The sequence below is a fragment of the Chinchilla lanigera genome, unplaced genomic scaffold, assembly GCF_000276665.1.
Source record: "Chinchilla lanigera isolate Chin_1 unplaced genomic scaffold, ChiLan1.0 scaffold00059, whole genome shotgun sequence".
NCBI lineage: Eukaryota > Metazoa > Chordata > Mammalia > Rodentia > Chinchillidae > Chinchilla > Chinchilla lanigera.
The window spans coordinates 6556384-6575175 of record NW_004955460.1 but is presented as its reverse complement, the minus strand read 5'-3'; the positions used below and the strand labels follow the sequence as shown (position 1 = coordinate 6575175).

At 41.7% G+C, this 18792-nt stretch overlaps 1 protein-coding gene across 4 annotated transcripts in view; it reads right to left on the bottom strand.

Moving 5' to 3' along the window:
• Elmo1 (engulfment and cell motility 1) overlaps nucleotides 1-18792 on the bottom strand; it is a 535944-nt gene that overhangs the window by 5595 nt on the left and 511557 nt on the right. For all 4 annotated transcript variants that reach the window (XM_013521230.1, XM_005397755.2, XM_013521231.1 and 1 more), the window contains exons 20-21: nucleotides 13612-13694; nucleotides 2547-2624 (exon numbers count right to left, since the gene is read on the bottom strand). In XM_013521230.1, coding sequence (XP_013376684.1) covers nucleotides 2547-2624; nucleotides 13612-13694 — 161 coding nt within the window. The remainder of the gene's footprint in view (nucleotides 1-2546; nucleotides 2625-13611; nucleotides 13695-18792) is intronic.

The following is an 18792-nucleotide window of genomic DNA, read 5'->3' as shown; positions in this document are numbered from 1 at the left end:
CACAGAGCTGAAATCACCACCATGTAGACTGGTGACAGTGTTATCAGAGTAATTGTCTGGGTTTTTCAATGCATAACTTGCCAGGAAAAAAGCACATGCACAAGGTTGTGAGAGGGGAGGAGAGGAGCGGAGATGAGAGGAGCCTAGCAATTCAGAGAAGTTAAGAATCACTGTAACCCCTTCTCAATGCCCATGTCCTATCGGGATTCTGATGGAACAAAATGTCAAAGGAAAAACATAAACTAGACAACTAGAGAAACAGAAAAAGGACTGCACGTGGTGGTATGAAAACCACCACATGATTAATTTGTTTGCTAATGGCATTACAGTTATGTCTCAAAATGGAGTCTATTACTGACACATAGGTACAGAAACATTTATAAATAAAGTGAAGCCTAGGAAGTGGCTGCTGAGTGTGAGGGGAGACAGGATGGGGACACAGATGGAGCTGGATGGGGCAACAGCAGACAACTGCTGAACCTAAGTGCTGAGCTCAGTGCCTCCTTTGAGCCTCCACTGATGGGAAATGGGCTCCCTGGGGGCGGGACTGCTAAGGTTCAAATTCCGGTTGTACTATTGAATACCTCAGTGACCTCAGGTAGGAAATTTTTAACCTCTCTGAACCTCACTTTCCTTGTTTACAAAATGAGGATAATATTAGCTTGATTCTTTTAGAATTATATAAGGATTTTTACTGAGTTAATCTTTAATAGAGCCTGGCAAAAAGTGAGACAGGGAAGGTATCATTACTTATCCTTCCTGCTATTAAGGTCTTCGGTTTTAGGAAGGCTCTCTCTCTCTCTCTCTTTCTCTCTCTCTCTCTCTCTCTCTCTCTTTTTATTTGATAAATGAGGATACCATAAGATAACTTTCTATTTTATGGAGTGATCGTGAAGGTAAATGAGGTAATACGTATTCAAGTGTTTTGAACAAATTAAGAGTGTTCATGTGAGTATGACATTTTTCTCCTCATTGCATCTATAAGAAGTGGCAGGATAGGAATAAAAATCTGGCAGTACCACCACATTCATCTTTATCTGGAATTAATGTACACACACTGCGGAAAACAGCGTAGCATTGACTCAAATAACAGCCAATGTTCTATTATTTTAAGAAGTTTTCTATACATCTTGAATATGGTGGCCTGTGTATAAACACAATTTTGTCTAAAAACAGAAATAGTAGGACACGGTATCTATTTTCAGAAAGATGAAGACAAAGTCTTACCCTTTTGCAAACTAAATGTCAAGTGACACAGAATTATATTTAAGCGCCGTTTTAAAAGCGGGATTTGTGTCTAATCTTTCTTCTTTCTTTTGAATGTACAATTTTATTCAATAGCTTCAAACCAGTGAAAACCAGATACTAAATGCCTTCTAAATGAGCAGATTCTCCTAGGGGAAATGTGGAACAAAAGTCAGCTTCTATTAAAATGTTTCCTTTCTTTCTAAAAGCTGTTTATGCAACTACATGCAAAACAAAAATTTGAATGGTGTCATCTAAAAATAAAAGTTTCAAGCACGATGTTGGGCTCTAGTTTACCAGAGAAAAAGTTAAATCAACCATAACTGCTACTTTATCTTACAAATGCATTTTTCCTAGATTTATGCTAAATATTTTAAATATAGCTGACAGCATACTTCAAGAAAAGAAACAAATCATACATATAACAAGATGTCAAAAAGGAATAAAAGCATCTTGGAAATAAAATTCTAAGAGCAGAGACAGCCTTAAACCTCTTAAAATAGCTTAAAGAAACTTGGTAGAGAACCTACTTCATCAGATGTTTAAAAGGGTAGAGTCTCATTTATCTTGAGAAAATCCAGAACAAAAACTAAATATTCAATGGAAACCACGATTCTAGCCTGGACCACTTCTTCCTCTGGATTAGCAATTATGCCTTTGACAATTGAGACACTGATACAGCCCTTTTCTTTACCATTATGCTATAGTTTGGAACTTGAATGTCCCCCAAAGGCCTCCTGTGATGCTTCTGGGAGGTGGGGCATAGGAGAGGAATTTAAGTCACTGGGGGTGTTGGGACCTTGCTTCTTGTCTTTCTCTTTGCTTCCCAGCAACCACGAAGTGAGCAGCTTCCTCCTTCATATGCTCCCACCATGAGGTGCTATCTCACCACACGTCCAACAGTAACCTGCCCAACCAAAAATAGACTGAAACCTCTGAATCCATGACCCAAAATCAGCCTTTTCTCCTTCTCAGCTGATTATTTCAAGTATTTGTTATGATCACGGAAAACTGAATGACATATATGTACTAAAACCCAGATACTAAGAAGTTGGACTTCTAACCGGCAGTTTTTCAAGAGGTTTCTATTCTAGTTCAAATCAGCAGGAGATTGCTTTGTTCATAATTTCCTCAGGCAGGATTTTTGAAAGAAACAAAGGAAGGAAGGAAGGAAGGAGGGAAGGCAGGGAAAAAGGGAGGGAGGTAAAGAATGAAATTTCTTCTTTTCCAATGTTTTCCTTCTTGGTTTTCAAGAAACACTGTCACATTCGTTCATAAATTAACCCCTCTGAGCCTCTCACCTCGTGCTTGTCAGGAGCAATGAAGTTCAATTGGCAGTTGGAGTCGTACAAGATGGAGAAAGCAAGTTCAAGCACCTCCTGTAAGAGATAAGAAAACACCACACTAAGAAAACAGTCACATCCTGTTTGCACCTTGAACCTACAGGAGAGCCTGCCCCTTGCCCAGCAGGAGGAGCAGCAGCAGCAAGGAGGCTGCAGGCAGGAACGGCCATGCTTTTTGAGAGTCACAGCAGAGTTCTTTCTGCATCTAGGCAGATAGATGGCATGGGCCATCTCATGACAGCCCCCGTAGGAAGTGTCACCCTTGCCTCTTATAGGGTGGAGCTTGGAGACACAGTAATACCTCAGCTCATGAATGTTTCTGTTTGCAAACACTTTGGTTCAACAAAAGCAGTTGGCAAAATTTTGCTTCTATTCGTAAACTCCATTCCGAGTGACAAACATAACCTTGACCATGTTTCCTACACAAGCACAAACACAGCTATCTTTCCCCAAATTGTAAAACAAATTAAGTTGTAAACTGAGGTACCACTGTAGGAAGCCTACAAAACCCTGAAAGTGGATTCCACTTTCTTCAGCATTTACCTTCCAGGGACACATGGGAAAGAGTAAACCCTCACAATTGGGGAATTAAGGGCTTCGGCATAAACCTGTTCTCTTGATGTCTGCCCTCTGATCTTTCACTACTGTACGGCAGAGGATACACAGAACCCAGATTTTATTCACTAGTGGGTGCAGGAGATAAAGAAGCAGAGGCTCAAGGGACAGAAGATCTGGACTCATTCATTAGTGTCCACTGAGTGCAGACCACGAGCCTGACCCAGAGCATGGTGAACTAAGTACTTTTCATTTCATTGCAGCCAAGTGACTTTGGCCAACTCCTCAGTTTCATGTGTAATAGGTACACTAAAAACAGTTCTCAAGCTGCATGTGCTGCATGAATACTGGTTGCTATGATCATTCTTTGGGTCTGACCAGTCAGCAGGGTGGAGGCTTTGGGGGATGAGAGTCACAGTGCATCTTGTCACCTTAATGGTTGCTGAGCTGCAGGGAAAGGGACTGGATGGGGAGCAGTGCACGCCCAGGAACAGTTCGAGTGTAATCCATACCAGGGCTCTGCAATGTATCTCACACATTCTCTAGTGTTCCCACCTTCTCTGTACCTTTACTGGACCCTACTGATGACCCCTCCTCTCCTGTTGGGTCCTGGTGGGCTGTGCTTCTCAGCATTCACCCACAAAGCAGGAGATCTCCCCATATCATCCTCTACTGTGACCTTTATAGGAGGAGCTGCCTTTGGCCAATGACCCATGACACAAATGCTCCAGAAAGAAGATGGAAGGCAACAAGACGAGATCACTGCTTCCGGATTTCTGAACTTCGGAAGAATAGACGAATTCCTTCACAGTGAACTCCGAAGGCCCAGTGTTATCTGGAACCAGTCCCCACACAGCTCACCATTAAGCTATTTCTGGCTTCTGGGGGCATTCTCCTGACTGGGTCACCTGCTGCTGTCCCTTCACTAGGATGGAGCATCTTCTGTTGTGAGTATAGACCTTCCAGTGTCTCTCACCCAGATGGTCTCCTCACTCCGTTAGAAATAGAAACACTCAAAGGAAAGAGTGCTGAGTCACGGAACGAGAGCTATTCTGCAAAATTTTTTCTCACTTTTTATTCTTTTCCCCACTTAGGTGTCCACTGAGAACCACCCAGAGAAAATGACATAATAAAGGATAATAATAGGTAATAAAGGAGTGCACCAACACACACACACACACACACACACACACACACACACACAATTTTCCATTAAGCTTGGCATTTGTTTCTGTGATCGTATCTCTTGGGCCTCTTAATTTATAATTAAAATGCTCATGGCCCTACTAGTGGTACCAAAAATTGATATCATCCTTTAAAAAAAAAATCAATGCAGCAATACATATTAAAAACCAAGGATCCCATTGGTGAATTAATTCCTTAAAATAATTCAACAGCAAGCAAAAATTGCACATTATTATCTATAAGAAAATTATGAGAAACTAAGTAAATATTCTCCCTCCTTTGGGTATAAGGAAATCACCAATTACCAACTGAGAGAAATATATGTGGAAAGCCACTCAGCAAGATAATGACAAAGACTTGATGTTAGGTGAAAAAAAAAAAAAGCAGGAAAAGTGAGCAGTATGTACTTACTGGTGGTAATTATGAATAATGCCTGCCTGTGGACAGAGATTGGAAGTGAGCATGCAAGTTGAAAGTTGGATTAAGGCAGTGGGATAATGCTTTGCCTTAACCTCAGAAATTCATAAACATTGTTCTCAGATGAGGCCTGTATAACTGATGATTTATTTACTAATCTGAAAGTCATTCATCAGGAAAACTCTATGACTCATCTTCGAGAGTTTAGAGGGAAGGAGGAGGATGGGTTTGCTTTTGAACAACTAGTCATGATAGCAGAGCCGCGGAGGACCACTTTAGAGGTAAACAGGACTGGGTGAAGTTCATCCAGGTCTTTCTGGCTGAGCCTAGATGACAACTCTGGCTCTGCTCAGGGAAATCACATGGCCACTCATCACCTTGTAACAGCAGCTGGTGTGAACGCCACCACAGCCCGGACACATACTCTTGACTAGGTGCTGAAGTCACTCGAGACTGGCTGTCAGCACAGTTAGCAGTGCGACACTTTTTCTTCCGCAGAGGGGTGGAGAAAGGAGAGGAGGCAGGAGGCAGTCAGACTTGGGGCCTTGCCCTAGTGCGACATCTACCCATCAGAGTGGGAATGATCAAAACTGTTGTGACCCAGTTCCAGATAAACCCAGGCAAGAAGTGAGAAATTTGCGAGAATATCAGGTCCAACTTTAATTTTACTTGGCTGCGTGGAAGGGGTGGGAGGAATTAATTCTCTGAACCGCACACACGTGTACAAGGGTGTTATCACTTAGGATGAGTATTATGGCTGCCTTTGACTTTCTGTCATGGAGTCACCAAGGAGGTCACTCAGCAACACTTGGAGCAGAAAGCCTGAGGAGCTGAGAGCAACTGGACCTCCTGGGCCATCACTCTGGAAACTGCTGCCTGTCCAAGCTCCCTGTGAGGAGGAGAGGCCCCAGGTGGTAGCCATCAGGGTTTCTGGCCTCACACCACAGTGCTCTTTTTAACATCTAAAAAACAAGGCTTTGCTGCTCACCCTGAAGGTCTTTCATCCTCTCTGAATTTAACTTGTATTCCCCTGATGCCCACCTGCTACCCTGCCAGGTGGAGGGAGGTCGTGCATGGTTCCTGGGAGAGGGAAGGGGAGGAAGCGAACATCTCTCTGTACCCTGTGGCCTTTGAGCTCCTTCTTAACCCCTTGGTCCTGGGGCCAGGGACAAGGTGCCCAAGGTCAGGCGATGGTCACAGAGATGGCACTTTGTTTGGAAGATGTTTGAATGTGTGTTCTTTTGTGGGTCAAATGATGGACCAACAAGGTAAGAACAGTTTCACACAAAGTGTTTTCAGTATGTGGTGTTGGCTGCCACTCTCTACATTGTTTTGGGGTAACTAACTACGGTGGTTGCGGGGGGAGTGTCAACTTGATGGCTTTGGGATCCACTCATGACATTGGTGAGTACACTTCTGGATGTCTCTGGTGGTCATGGATGTGTGGATTTGAGGTCTCTGCCTTGGCCCTCGTCCCATGCTGCCTGGCACTGTTCCCCCACTCTGCTTTCCACTCTTTATGAACTAAGCAGCTTTACTCTACCATACCCTTCCACCATGATGTTCCTGCCTTTGAGCCAGCCAACCATGGACTGAATCCTCTGAAAATGTAAGCCAACTTAAAACTCTCCTTGAAGTTCTGAGTGTTGGGTATTGTGTCTAGCAACAATAAAGTTAATACAATTACCATTTTTGCCATTTTCCCAGAACTTAATTAACTGCACTGATTCTCCATCTGTCCAGGTCATCTTGAGGGCTGAGTATTCTGATGACAGACACAGGCTATTATTTGGAATGCATGTGGGTGTTAAATATGGCCATATGAAATAGGAGATTTCATAGCTATAGTACAGTGTTGCTCATCTTTATACCTGTATCCTTTAAAAGGCAAAATAATCACTCATTCATGCAGTATATATAGTAGAGATTGCCTTCTTCAAGCATCTACATCTTTCTGTCTCCAGTGTATTTTAACAGCATTATCAAACAGTGGTTCTCCAACCCATTTTATTCTTCTTATCTTCATCCATCTTGGAATTCACTGTTTCCCAAACAGAGGATGTGGAAAAACTCCATTGTTTCTCTGATTGGCCAATTTCTTTTCAAAACCAGGCTCAAGCACCATTTCCTTCATCAGATGCTCTCAACTCTCCCAAGCTATGCCTGTGCTGCATTTTTCTTTTAAGTGATGAATTATAGTTGCACATTTACGGACAAATCTTGTCTGTTGGATATCCAGGACCAGGGGTCGGATCATCTTTATCTCTAGGTTCCTAGTCCCTGACAAAAATACAATGCTCAATCGATTTGCTGAATGAATTAATGAATGAATGAATGGTGAAGAGAATTTGAAGAAAAGGCTTTTTGGTTAATATCAAGGACTTCAAGTTGATGCTAAAATATCATCTTCTAATACAATCTGTTTCTTTCAGGTTCGAGAATCACCCTGGCAAAACAAAGGCAGTTCTGGAACATGGGCAGAAGGTAGTGTCTCTCACATCGCATGTACTCTCATGTGAATCAGTGGGATCTGTGAGATCCGTCCTTTGGTGATTACACAGTGACTGTCAACTAGAGGACTGAAAAGTTGTGAGCCAAGTACCGAAATTGCCAATTTAAAATGTATATGAACAAGCCAACTTATAAATTACAGAGCTTGAATTTTTAAACAATTAGTCCTTAAAGCTAGAAGTCTTTTCATTGCATTTCTATCTACCCATGACAATATTTTAAAGTCTTGGTCAGGACTTTCCCTATTTCCCCAGAAATTTGCCTGTTACACTGACTTCTGGTAAATGTGGTGGATTCTGAGCTTCAGGAGGCTGGCCTCACCTGCCCTGTTCACCACTCCATGCCCAGAGCTCATCAGATCTTGGGGACTCCAGTGCTGATTGACGGAATGTGTGAACATATGTTTCTGAAAGAGGCAATCAAGGGAAAGGACCACTTCTCTTTGTCTTTCTGTTCCTAGGGCTTTGGAAAGGGCCAAGCACTCTGGCAGATTTTGAATGGGTAAGAGGATTATAAGTTACTAATATTATTCTGCTAACAAATGTTTCCTTTATGGATGCTAATGTCTTTTACCTTTGGTCAGCAGTTGAGCTAACCAAGAGTCTTGCAACACATTGTGTCAGGAGCTGCTTCTCAACCGGAAAAACTCTCCGATGAGCCAGAAGCAGGTCTTACTTATTGCCCACTATGCACTGAATACCTCCTGTGGACACACCTTATGTAACTCCCCTCTGGAGATGCAGATCTTCCTATTCTTACCCACAAGTCCCAAAGGTCAGGAGCAGGGCTCCTGGAGGCCTGGGAGAAGCAGTGTACGTGTGAGGGAAGTGAGGAGGAACAACTGTGACTTTACTTTCTGCACTTTGATGTTTGTCTGAAGAACTAAGTGTATGAACACTCCTAACATTAGAAAACAAGTAATTTCCATGTAGTTGCCAACAAAAACGCAAGACTACTGGGGTATTACATTCTCAGCCCTTGAGTCAGACTGGAAGAGATAGGGAGGGGGCTAGCACATCTGGACCAGTGAATCCCAGGAAGCAGCCTCCATTTTCAGGCTTATATGTCTGTTTGCAGTCCTGTGTTCCACCTGTCCACCTGTCATCCATCCATCCATCCAGTTACTTGAGTGCCATGTTAATTTCAAAAAAGGTTAGAAAACATTGTTTGCTCAGTTTGCATTGTTAGTCTCCTTTAAAGGGAGAGGAGTCTGATATAAAAAGGGCAAATCCACACACACATAATATGTGGAATTGATATCATCACCATTTTTATAGCTGATTTGATATTGCTGACTTGTGACTTCCTTTCCTTTCCTCTTATCTTTTTCTTTTCCTTTTTCCTTTTCCTTTTCTCTTGCCCTGTCCTGTCTTTTTCTATTCATTCCCCTCTTTTTCTCCTCCTTTCAGTCTTTCCCTCCCCCACCTTTCCTGGTTAGTCAGGCTAGAAGATAATTTTTCTCATGTTTTCAAAGATCCAGTTTTTGCCTTTTCATTTTCTCCCTTTTCATCCTGTTTTGTTTCACTGATTTCTATTCCAATTTGTATATCTTTTACCTGGGTTAGGCTTAAATTTCTCTTTCTTCATTGTCCTCAGGTAGAAATTAATGATTTCAGATCTTTCTTCTTTTCTATGCTATATATTTCCTGATAAACAGTAATTTCATCAAATCTCACACATTTTAGTAAGTTGTATCTTAATTTGATTTAGTTTAGAATATATTGTAATTTCTCATGAGCCTCATTCTTTGAACTATAGCTTATTTAGAAATGTATTGTTAAAGTTCCAAATATTTGGACAAGTTTTCACAGGTAACTTTCAGTGATTTTGGGAGATATGTGTATTCTGTAGCTTGTTGGGTGGATTGTTCTATTAAGATCAATTTTATCAAGTTGACTGATGGTGCTGTTTAAGCCACTGATAGTCTTTTTAATTTTTTGCCTGATTGACCTATTGATTATTGACTGAGGGATGAAGTCCCCAATATAATAATGAGTATGGGTGTTTCTTCATTCAGTTTTGTAATTTCTTAACCCATGTAAATTGATGTCTTCTTATTAAGTTCACACATGTGTAAGATTGCTATGTCTTCTTGGAGAAATGACCTCTTGATAATTTTCTTTGGCTTGAAGTGTAATTTGTCTGAAATTAATATAGCTTCTCCAGCTTTCTTTTGATTAGTGTTAGTATATGTCTGTCTCCATCCCATTACTTCTAACTTATTTTAGTCTTATATTTAAATTGAATTTCTTAAGGACAATAGATAGTATTTTTAAAAGTCAGTTTGACAATGCCTACTTTTTCATTGATGTGTTTAGAAGATTTATATGTTTAAAGTGATTATTGATGGTTAAATTAATAGGGCTGTCATCATTAAATGTGACTGTGTCAACATTATTGTCTTTAGGGCCCACCACGGGGATTGGTGGAGCACATTTCTGCATGTGTGAGGATGAGTCATTATGATCTTGGGGTCTATGTGGGGTCCCTGGCCCCTTCCTCTCTGGCACTATTTCTCTGCTCTGCTTTCTGGCTGCCATGAACTAAGTATTTTCTCTCAATCCCTTCACCATGATGTTCCCGCCTTGGAACCAGCTGACCATGGACTGAGTCCTCTGAAATTATAAGCCAAATAAATCTCTCCTCCTTTAAGGTGTGAATGTGTATTGTGTCCCAGTGATGTGAAAGCTGACTAATAATCATAAGACTAATAATAAAGAACATGTTTATAACTTTTTTCTACTTTTCCCCTCTGTTCTTTCTTTCTTTTCTTTGTTGCTTTCTTTCTGATGTGAGTGCCATTTATTTCACTTATCCATCAAATACATGGATACTATGATGACCCTATGGTGAGCAGTTATTTTTTAGCTGTAGCAAAAAAAAATTGATTTTAATTTTGCCTGTATCAGTTATTTCCCTGATACATGTCTTTTCTTTAAGTAGATCTACTTTTATGACCTGTATCATTTTTCTTACTGGATCCATTCTTTGAACATTTTTTACAGAGCAGATCTGTTAGCAATGAATTCCTCAGTTTTTGTCTATCTGAAAAAAATCTTTATCTTTCCTACACGTTTGAAGGGAAACCTCCCTGGACACACAGAATTTTAGGTGAGTGGGATTTTTCTTTCAGCTGTTTTCTTGCTTGTAATGATTTCTGGAGAAAAGTTCACTCTAATTTTTATCTTTGTTCTTCTATGAATGAGGCAATTCTCTTCTTTGGCTTCTTCCACTTTTTTTCTTTGCCTTTGGTTTTTTTGCAGGTTGAATATGGCATGTTTAAGTATTTGTTTTTTTGGGGTCTTCATCTTGGTTGGTACCCTCTAAATTTTCTGGATTTGTGGTTTGATGTCTGTTATTACTTTGGGAAGTTCTTGGCCATTATTGTTTCAGTATTTCTTCTGACCCACTATCTTCAGCTCCTCTGGTCTCCCAATTATGCATATGTTATGCCTTTTGCAGTTATGTTACAGTTTTTTGATGTTCTGTTCTGTTTTTTTGCTTTCTTGTTTGCACTTCAGTTTAAAAGTTTCTGTCAACCAATCATCACGCTCACTGATTCTTTCCTCAACCACAGGAAGTTTACAGATGAACCCACTGGAAGAATTCTTCACTTCTGCTGCAGTGTTTTTTATTGATAATAGACTTTCCTTTTGAGTCTGAGTTTCCATCTCTCTGCTTGCATTACCTCTCTGTTTCACATGCTATGTTTTCCATTAGAGCTCAGAACATCTGAAATCTTACATTCCTCATCCAACAAATCTACTATCTATTCATATTGGACTCTGGTTCTGATGATCACATTGTTTCTTCAGACTGTGTTTTCTCCTTTATTTTTTGCATGTTTCTTTCTTTGTTAAAATATAGACATGTTATATCAGGTAACAAGAAGGCATACAAAATGAGGGCTTTGGGGTGATAATTTATGTTAATCTGACAAGGATTTGAGCTATGTTTAATGCCTGCTGTAACTACGAGGCCCAGAGGCTTTAACTTCCTTTACTTTCTCTGTTTTTGTGTCTTCTATTGACTTTGCCTTCCCTAAACACTCCTTGGAGAGTCTGTGTCTTGCTGATCTTTTGGCTATAATCCACTGCTACTATTTTGGAGTTTGTCTGACATGGTGGTAAGGGATGAGGGTAGTGTACCATTCTATAATTTTCCAATAAATATCCAGCTTTTAGGGGTCTTATGTGTTTCTTTTTTTCAAGAGTTTCTTCAGTTGCATAGATTTATTCCTCCTTCCTCTTTTCTTTATCCCAGCTGCTAAATTTCCAACTCTTTAAGGCCCTCATCATTAGTGACTATGTCTTGCTCATCTATAATCTCACAGTTGAAACAGGGATGCTAAAAGGCCTGACATCAGAGAAAATCTTTTTTATAGTTGGAATAAAGACCTAGAGACAAGGACTTTGTTATGAAGACGGCTCTGGCCAATTTCACAGTTACTCTTTCCCATCTCCTGCCATGGCTGTGAGGGATCTTTCTGAAATATTTCCTGTGAGCACTTGCTGATGCTTCTGGATTTCAAGAAAGCATACCCACTGCCTCAAGATCACAACCTCCAAGGGAGTTTTACTATCACAGAGTCCACTCTCAGCCTGCAGTAGTTCATTAGCTATGCCCTGAGTGTCCCTACAGTTCAGGACTGTGGTGTATTCTGTCCCAAGGAACAGATCTTGGCTGTGACTCTGTTGCTGCCCTTGACGTTCCATGTTCCTGACAGTCCAAGAAAAGCTGTTGATTTCGACTTTGCTCATTTCTTTTTACTGTTAGGATGGGAGTGACAACTTTCCAGCTCTTTATGTGTTGGGGCTGTAGCAGGAAGTCTTTCTGTATGTGTTTTACATAATTCTCTGTCCCCACTCAGTAGGCTCCAGTCCAGGCAGGCTGTTCTGTTGCTGGCTATACCTTTCCTGACTTTCTCTGGGTTAGATTTTTGTTGCTGCCAATTTTCTCATCCTTGTGCCCCTCAGCTCTAAGTGTTACATAACCTGGGGGACCTTGGCTGGAGGTGAGCAGAGCCAGTGTTCTCTGGGATTATGGATGGAAGACCTGTTGTGTGCAGCACACAGTGAGCCCCGCAGGTGTTGAAGGAAGTCAGCCAGAGGACTTGCTGCAACACATAAAGATGCTCCATGGAATCTGATGAGCTGTGCAGTCCCTGCCTCCCCACATCAGGGAGAAGAAAGACACAGAAACTCCAAAGGTGGTGTGCAACAGGTAACCCACAGGGGTGGCCTCTTAGGCAATGCACTTTCACCCTCATGTTTGTTATTTAAATGTATTCTATGACAGAGTTGTGATGTGTTTGACAGAGAAGGAATGCATGTGGCTTTGAGATGAGTTATACTGATCTAACTTCAGAAGCAAAGATCTGGCAGCTTGTTTTTCCTGATGTATAGCAAAGGTTATCTGTCAAAGACCTGGATTATTCTCTGTCTTACACTGTCGGAAATCATAGAGCAGGGATTGTTTATTTTAACTGGTTGATAAATAGGATGAACATCATTTTGGTTTTCCTCTTAGATACTGATGCTGGATATAAAGAAACAACCTATTGATCGAGTGATATTTTAGGATCACGATGTTTGGACAACCTAGATAAATGTGGACACTTCTGTTTATGACTGTTACACATCACAAAATACCAAGAAATATAAACAAAGAACTAGCTCCCTAAAAGCCCCTTTGTGGGCAAATATCTTCATCCTAGGGCAAAGGAAATTTTTCTGTCTTTCCACAAAATGCTTCTTCTTGTACTCTGTGCTGAATCTTGAGCTGTGATGGTGACAGCTGGTGGCAAACTTGGAGAGGACAGTGAGAACTGTTGCAAAATGAAGGGGGTTTAAGACACGGCTGGGTGAGTTCTCCCCTCTAAGCTGGGTCTGAAATATTTCACAGACTACTTTCCATAACACTGAAGGTCCTTGAAGTTTTCTAAGATTCAAGCAGCTGGTCTCAGCTATCTCAGTGACACTCCAGAGAGGCTGCTATGGATAAAATTTGGGAAGGGAGATGTAAGCATAAACAAAAGGTGAAGACAGAATGGATAGGGATAAGGGAGGAAGCTGGGGAGGACAGGGTAAGGACAGCCAGGGCAATTCCTAGTGCTGATTGCAGGCAGGAAATGAGAGAACGGAGGAGACAGTGGGCATTACAAAACAGTCAGGGACAGAAGAATAAGGGCAAGAGACACAACATGAATCAGGAAGAAAAGAGATCAAAGACATATGACTCAATATAATACACACACACACACCCATACACATTGCTATAAAGAAAGGCTTAGCCCATCATACTTACTGGCTGCATGGTGCAGTCAGAGCTGTTTGCAATAATTTGGAAACCATACCTTGTTTTGTTTAAGGGCACCTTTCTCTTTCATATGAGGGCAGTCCTTTCCCGTCACCACAGCTTTGATATCTGCCACCGGAACTGCAATTCATAAAAGAAAACAAAAGTAACATCACTGAAATCTTAGATGTCAATAAAGAAGCAGGATAAGCCACCCATGGTGCCAGTCCCAGAAGCTATTGCAAAAAGAGAAAAGAACAGTGCTAACAAGAAGAAGATCAGAAAGGCAGTGTCCCAAGACTAGAAACTAAAATATACTTTTATGTTCTGGTAAAAAGCATCCCTGGATAGACAAAGCTATGAGCAGAATTTTGGTCCCTAAAATAAAGAATAAATAAACAGCCATCATAGCAGTGTTGGAAAATGGCATCAGAAGGCACAACAGGTAACAGTGACTGTAACAGCAACAATTGTGTTGATCTTGACATTACAGAGAGCTTTTGTGTGCCAGGAAAAATGCCAAGTGCTTTATGTGTATCAGCATCTCTTCCACAGCATCTGCATCTACTTAGTGGCTAAGCTTGGAATAAATAGCAAAAACAGTCTTATCTCAAGAAATTTATCTGAGTCTAAACAGTTCTGAACTCTTACTCCCCAAAGTCTCTCTCTCTACCATCTCATTCATTCTCACAACAATTCTGTGAGGTGGGTTTGATTATCCCCACTTTATGGCAATGAAACTTAAACTCAATTAAATAAAGAAAAACTTCTTTTCTGATAGAGATGCTGAGAATAATGCAACTAGATGAGATGATAGTATCTTCTTGTTCAGGAGTTAGAAGCAGATAAGAAAAGATGTGGAAAATTTTGTGCATTTAAAATCAACTGAGAAAGAGAAGCTAGAAGGATAGTTTGGAACCTTAAAAATGTACAAGACCCTCTCTAATCCCTACCCTTTCAGTCCTGCAAGTGGCAAATTTAGGGGAAGGGCACATGCTCACTGGCTTGGCTCAAACAAAGGATGGAGTTTAGATCTGTGAGTGATCAATTCTTTAGATTCCCTCAGTGACAATGATAATGAGAGATTTCCAGTTAATGCTCACATGCTTTGATTGAGGAAATTGATTTTAGGGTTTGACAGCTAGATGAAGATAAAGTTATACAGTGCATAGAATGTTAAAGCAATAGAATTGGAAGGGCCTTTAAAGCTAACATTTTCCAGGTCCCTTAACATTACTAAGAACTTTGTCCAACTATAATGACACCCCAACATCTCTCTTTTATCCTAAGGGTAGAGTTGTGATCAGCCCTTCCAGAAATCTCTGCAGGCTCCTGTTCATCCTCCCTATCACATCTGCTCTTTTTCCTTGTAGCCATATAGACCCTTTTATTAGACACTACTTGTATTCACTAATATCTCCCTTTTTACTTTTCCCAGCAGCATGAAAAACTATATCTTCCAGAAACCTTTGCAGGGAAGTAGGGGTCATATGACTGGTTCTGACCAATGAAGTGTAAGAGGAAATGCTTTTGTCCTAGGCCAAGGCGATGGAAAGCCCACGTCCTTGATCATCTCTTCCCCAGCTACAGAAACTGGAGTGCATGTTCTGTTCTGATGATATAGCTATGGTTGGCAAAGAAACCCTTGTCTTGTGTTTCTCAATGACTGTGTGGAGCAGTCCTGCATCAACCCACAGCAGTTATGTAATGTGAATGCAAAACTAACTTTGTTGTGCTAGGCCAATGGCCTTGGTTGTTCCTGCGATGTAATAGGCAACTGCAGGCTTTCCTGACTGGCCTAGCCTTTACTTCAGATGTCTTTTCTGATACTCTGCCTAGACCCTCAGATTGGCATCTTCCTGCCAGTGGTTCCTGTGATTCCTGAACCTTCTTTGACCATTCTCCTCAGGTCCACTTTCGTGACAAAGGATTGCCCTTTTCCCCTCCACGGCTGATCTGGCAGTTTAATCACTAACCTATGAGGGCATTTGGACACTTTGGGAAACTGGTTAAAATTTCAATGAAGACACTGAAGTACATTTTTGAAATAATTATAAAACCAATTCTAAAACCCTCCACAAAGTTCACATGGAGCATGCACCATGAGTACATTTTTAGAAGTCATTTGTTAAATTACATGGTCAGTGAAGTACAGACAGTGTCGGCAATCTACAATTTTTAGTTACCCCTTGGCTTTGGAAACTTACTATATGGAACAGGACGAGAGTAATACAAATGCCTGTCATGGGGTCAACCTTCAGAATCGCTAATGGGAAGACTTCAGGGGAGAAGAGGCACTTTCTCCCTAGGCTGTGTGGTAGTACATATTTTATCTTTTTATATATGCACTGTCCCTTGTCAGAGAGATAAGCTGCTATATCACTCATCCGATTATGACTAAAGAGAAAACACAAAATTCTAAAAATACAGAGTAGCTTTCAAAGGTTGCCTTTTGCATACTTTGTCTCTAGATGCACTGGAAGACTAGGCATGGGGAGGGATAAAAATGTCCTTTCCATCCTGGGAACAGAAATAGAGGGATCAGACTTCTGCTTCTCGAAGCTATACTCTAAGGAGGAAGCACAGGCTCTCAGCGTGCTCAAAGCCATGATAGTATTTTGACCAGGTCTTTTTATGATGGAATGAAATAAAAAAGTAGGATCTAGAGAAAGGAAAGAGGGTCAAGAAAGGAGGGTCACTAGGGGAATGAGTACCACCTCTACTCTTGTCTCCTGGCCTCACTTCTTACCATTATTCAGTTTAGGGTGTGTTGAGACAATCTTAATCTTGCACATAGGAAGACTGACGCTCCAAGAGAGAGCCACTTATGCAGCGTCACACATGGTCCTTGCTAGGCTATGATTTCTCTGGAAAGTACCAGCCCCACAAATTAAGCTGGGCGTGGGCCCTGATGTGATTACCACTTCCAACATGTTCAAGAAACTCTTTGCTGATATCTGTGTAAGAGACTTTATTTGTGATTTAGAGCAAAAATATCACTGAAAACTTAAATGTGGCCACCATGATGCAGTTTCTGCTGTCACTACCAGGACACTGTTAAGGTGTAACAGTTCCTAAGCCATTGCTGGTCAATCTGGAGCATGCGTGGTATGCATAGCTCCATGATGAAAATCTTGTGCAGGGAGATGGAGGAGGCACAGGCTGAGTCCAGGGGAGCTGAATGCAGAATCTGGTCTTCTCTCCTGGCAGGTCAGCCATGCACACTGAATGATGGCAAGAGCTGTGTCTGGATTCCCTACTATTCTACCACTTTGGGCTTAAATTCTCAGAGCTTTAGCTTCCTTGTTTGCAAGGGGAAATAAATGATACATTCTCTAATCCATAGGGTCCCTGTGAGAATTAACTACTAACATTGCAATCAAGATCATTACTGGCTCCTAATCTAAGCTGCAGCTAGTACTGGGTAAAAATCTAGACTATGCTGCAGAATGGCTTCCTTCAGACCTTGACCTTAGTATTTATAACCCTGCGACCTTGAATAAGTTTCTTACTCTTTCTGCACCTCCATTTCCTTATCTGTGAAATAAGGTGGTAATACCGCTTCTTCAAGTTTCATGAAGCTAATTTATGGAAATAAAGCTCTTCGCATGATGTCTGCCGTATTAGGTGCACTCAACAGCACTTGCAAGTATTGCCATTTTCAATAAGCACAGTTAATTCTCTCTGTAGATGGAGGGACCTGAATTCTTTACTGTGCTTGCTGGGCCCACAGCTCCGACTCCACCAACCTGTGTGGGCTGTTCTCCTTGGCCACAACGGCCTTTATATCTTTCTTCAAGGACATCTGCCCATGCTCTCCTCCCTGTCCCTTTGATGTGGGAGTGAGAAGCCTGGCCTAGATATGTTCAAAGGGAGGCCGGGAGGCCTGAGGCAGGGCTGGGAAGCAGTGAGCTCTGTGACTGGTGGTGGTAACAGCAGCCGGCAAACCCCATGGGAGGGAAACAGGGTAAGAGGGGGCTTACGGAGATGTGGATATTTCCAAGGCTGTATTTCCTGGCAAACAAAGTGAATATGAACAGAGAAATTTCCCAGACCTTTAGGGCAGAAGACAGCTAAGGAAGGCCTTCGATCCTCACTATTGCTAGCTGTATAAAGAGAATTCAGTGACACTATTCGGTTCCTCGATATCTCAACATTCAGTGCTGATTAGCAGAAGGGGTGGAAGAAAATTTCTCACTTGGTCTCAAGAGAGGGCAATCATACATGGCGAGAGCAATGGCACTTAACATTAATTAGTGGAAAGTCTCATTTTTTTTAGTGGAATGAGGTTTCTAACTTGTAAGAGCTGCAAGAGGACAGCCATTTTTCTCCAGGCAGAGTGAAGAATGACAGGATGTGTGAGCCAGTAGGCATGCTTGAAGCAGCAGACTTCAGTCTAGTGGGCTAGGGACTTCTCACGTCCCCTCAGGGACATTCATTACATGACTATATCTGCTTCTCTGGCACACACGGGCAGGCAGATGCAATTTCACCAAGACATGAGCGCACATTCTCACTCTAGCTGCTACGCACCCTTGGTCTATCTCACAGTGTATAAAGTGTGGGGCAGCCTTTGTAATTTCACATTGCTGGACTTCAGAGGGTGCAAAGCAAAGGCAAGGACAAGAGTTTTGGAGGCCTTGCCAGGAACCCTCTTGCCACAACCTTCTCCCAGAACCAGTATCACCGTGGCTACTCCCAAAACCACATGGAGACAGATCTGCTGCTCTGGCCTTGAGCTTCTGCCATCCCCTGCAAGATAGAAGCTTCCTGTGGTTAGAACTCTTGCTAGTCATTTCCAGCCTGGGTCCTTGGAATTGAAAGCCTTGTAGAGTTGGGGGACCTCAGCTCTTGAATGAGCCCAGTAAGTGCCTGACTTGGAGTTCTGCTTCTATGCACATTCTAGAGCCTTCTCTAGGAGCAAGGCCCAATTGCCTAAGGAACTGGCCATGGTGCATCTAACTGGGGATGGTGCCTCTCACCCTGGCAAGCCTGCCAGTCACAATGCTCTTTGGGTTGAAAAATGGATAATATCCTTACAATTATGGAATAACATGTTCAGTGGGTGGACGAGCTGATTCACTGGGCACATGGGAAATCAAGCTGTGGTTTTTATGTTTATATCATTTTCCATTGTCTTGGTCCAGTGGAGGGTAGGGCTGGGGTACCTTCCAGACAGCTGCTGGTCACTGTAACCAACAATCTCTAACTCTTTTTATTTTTTTTTTTTTTTTTTTTT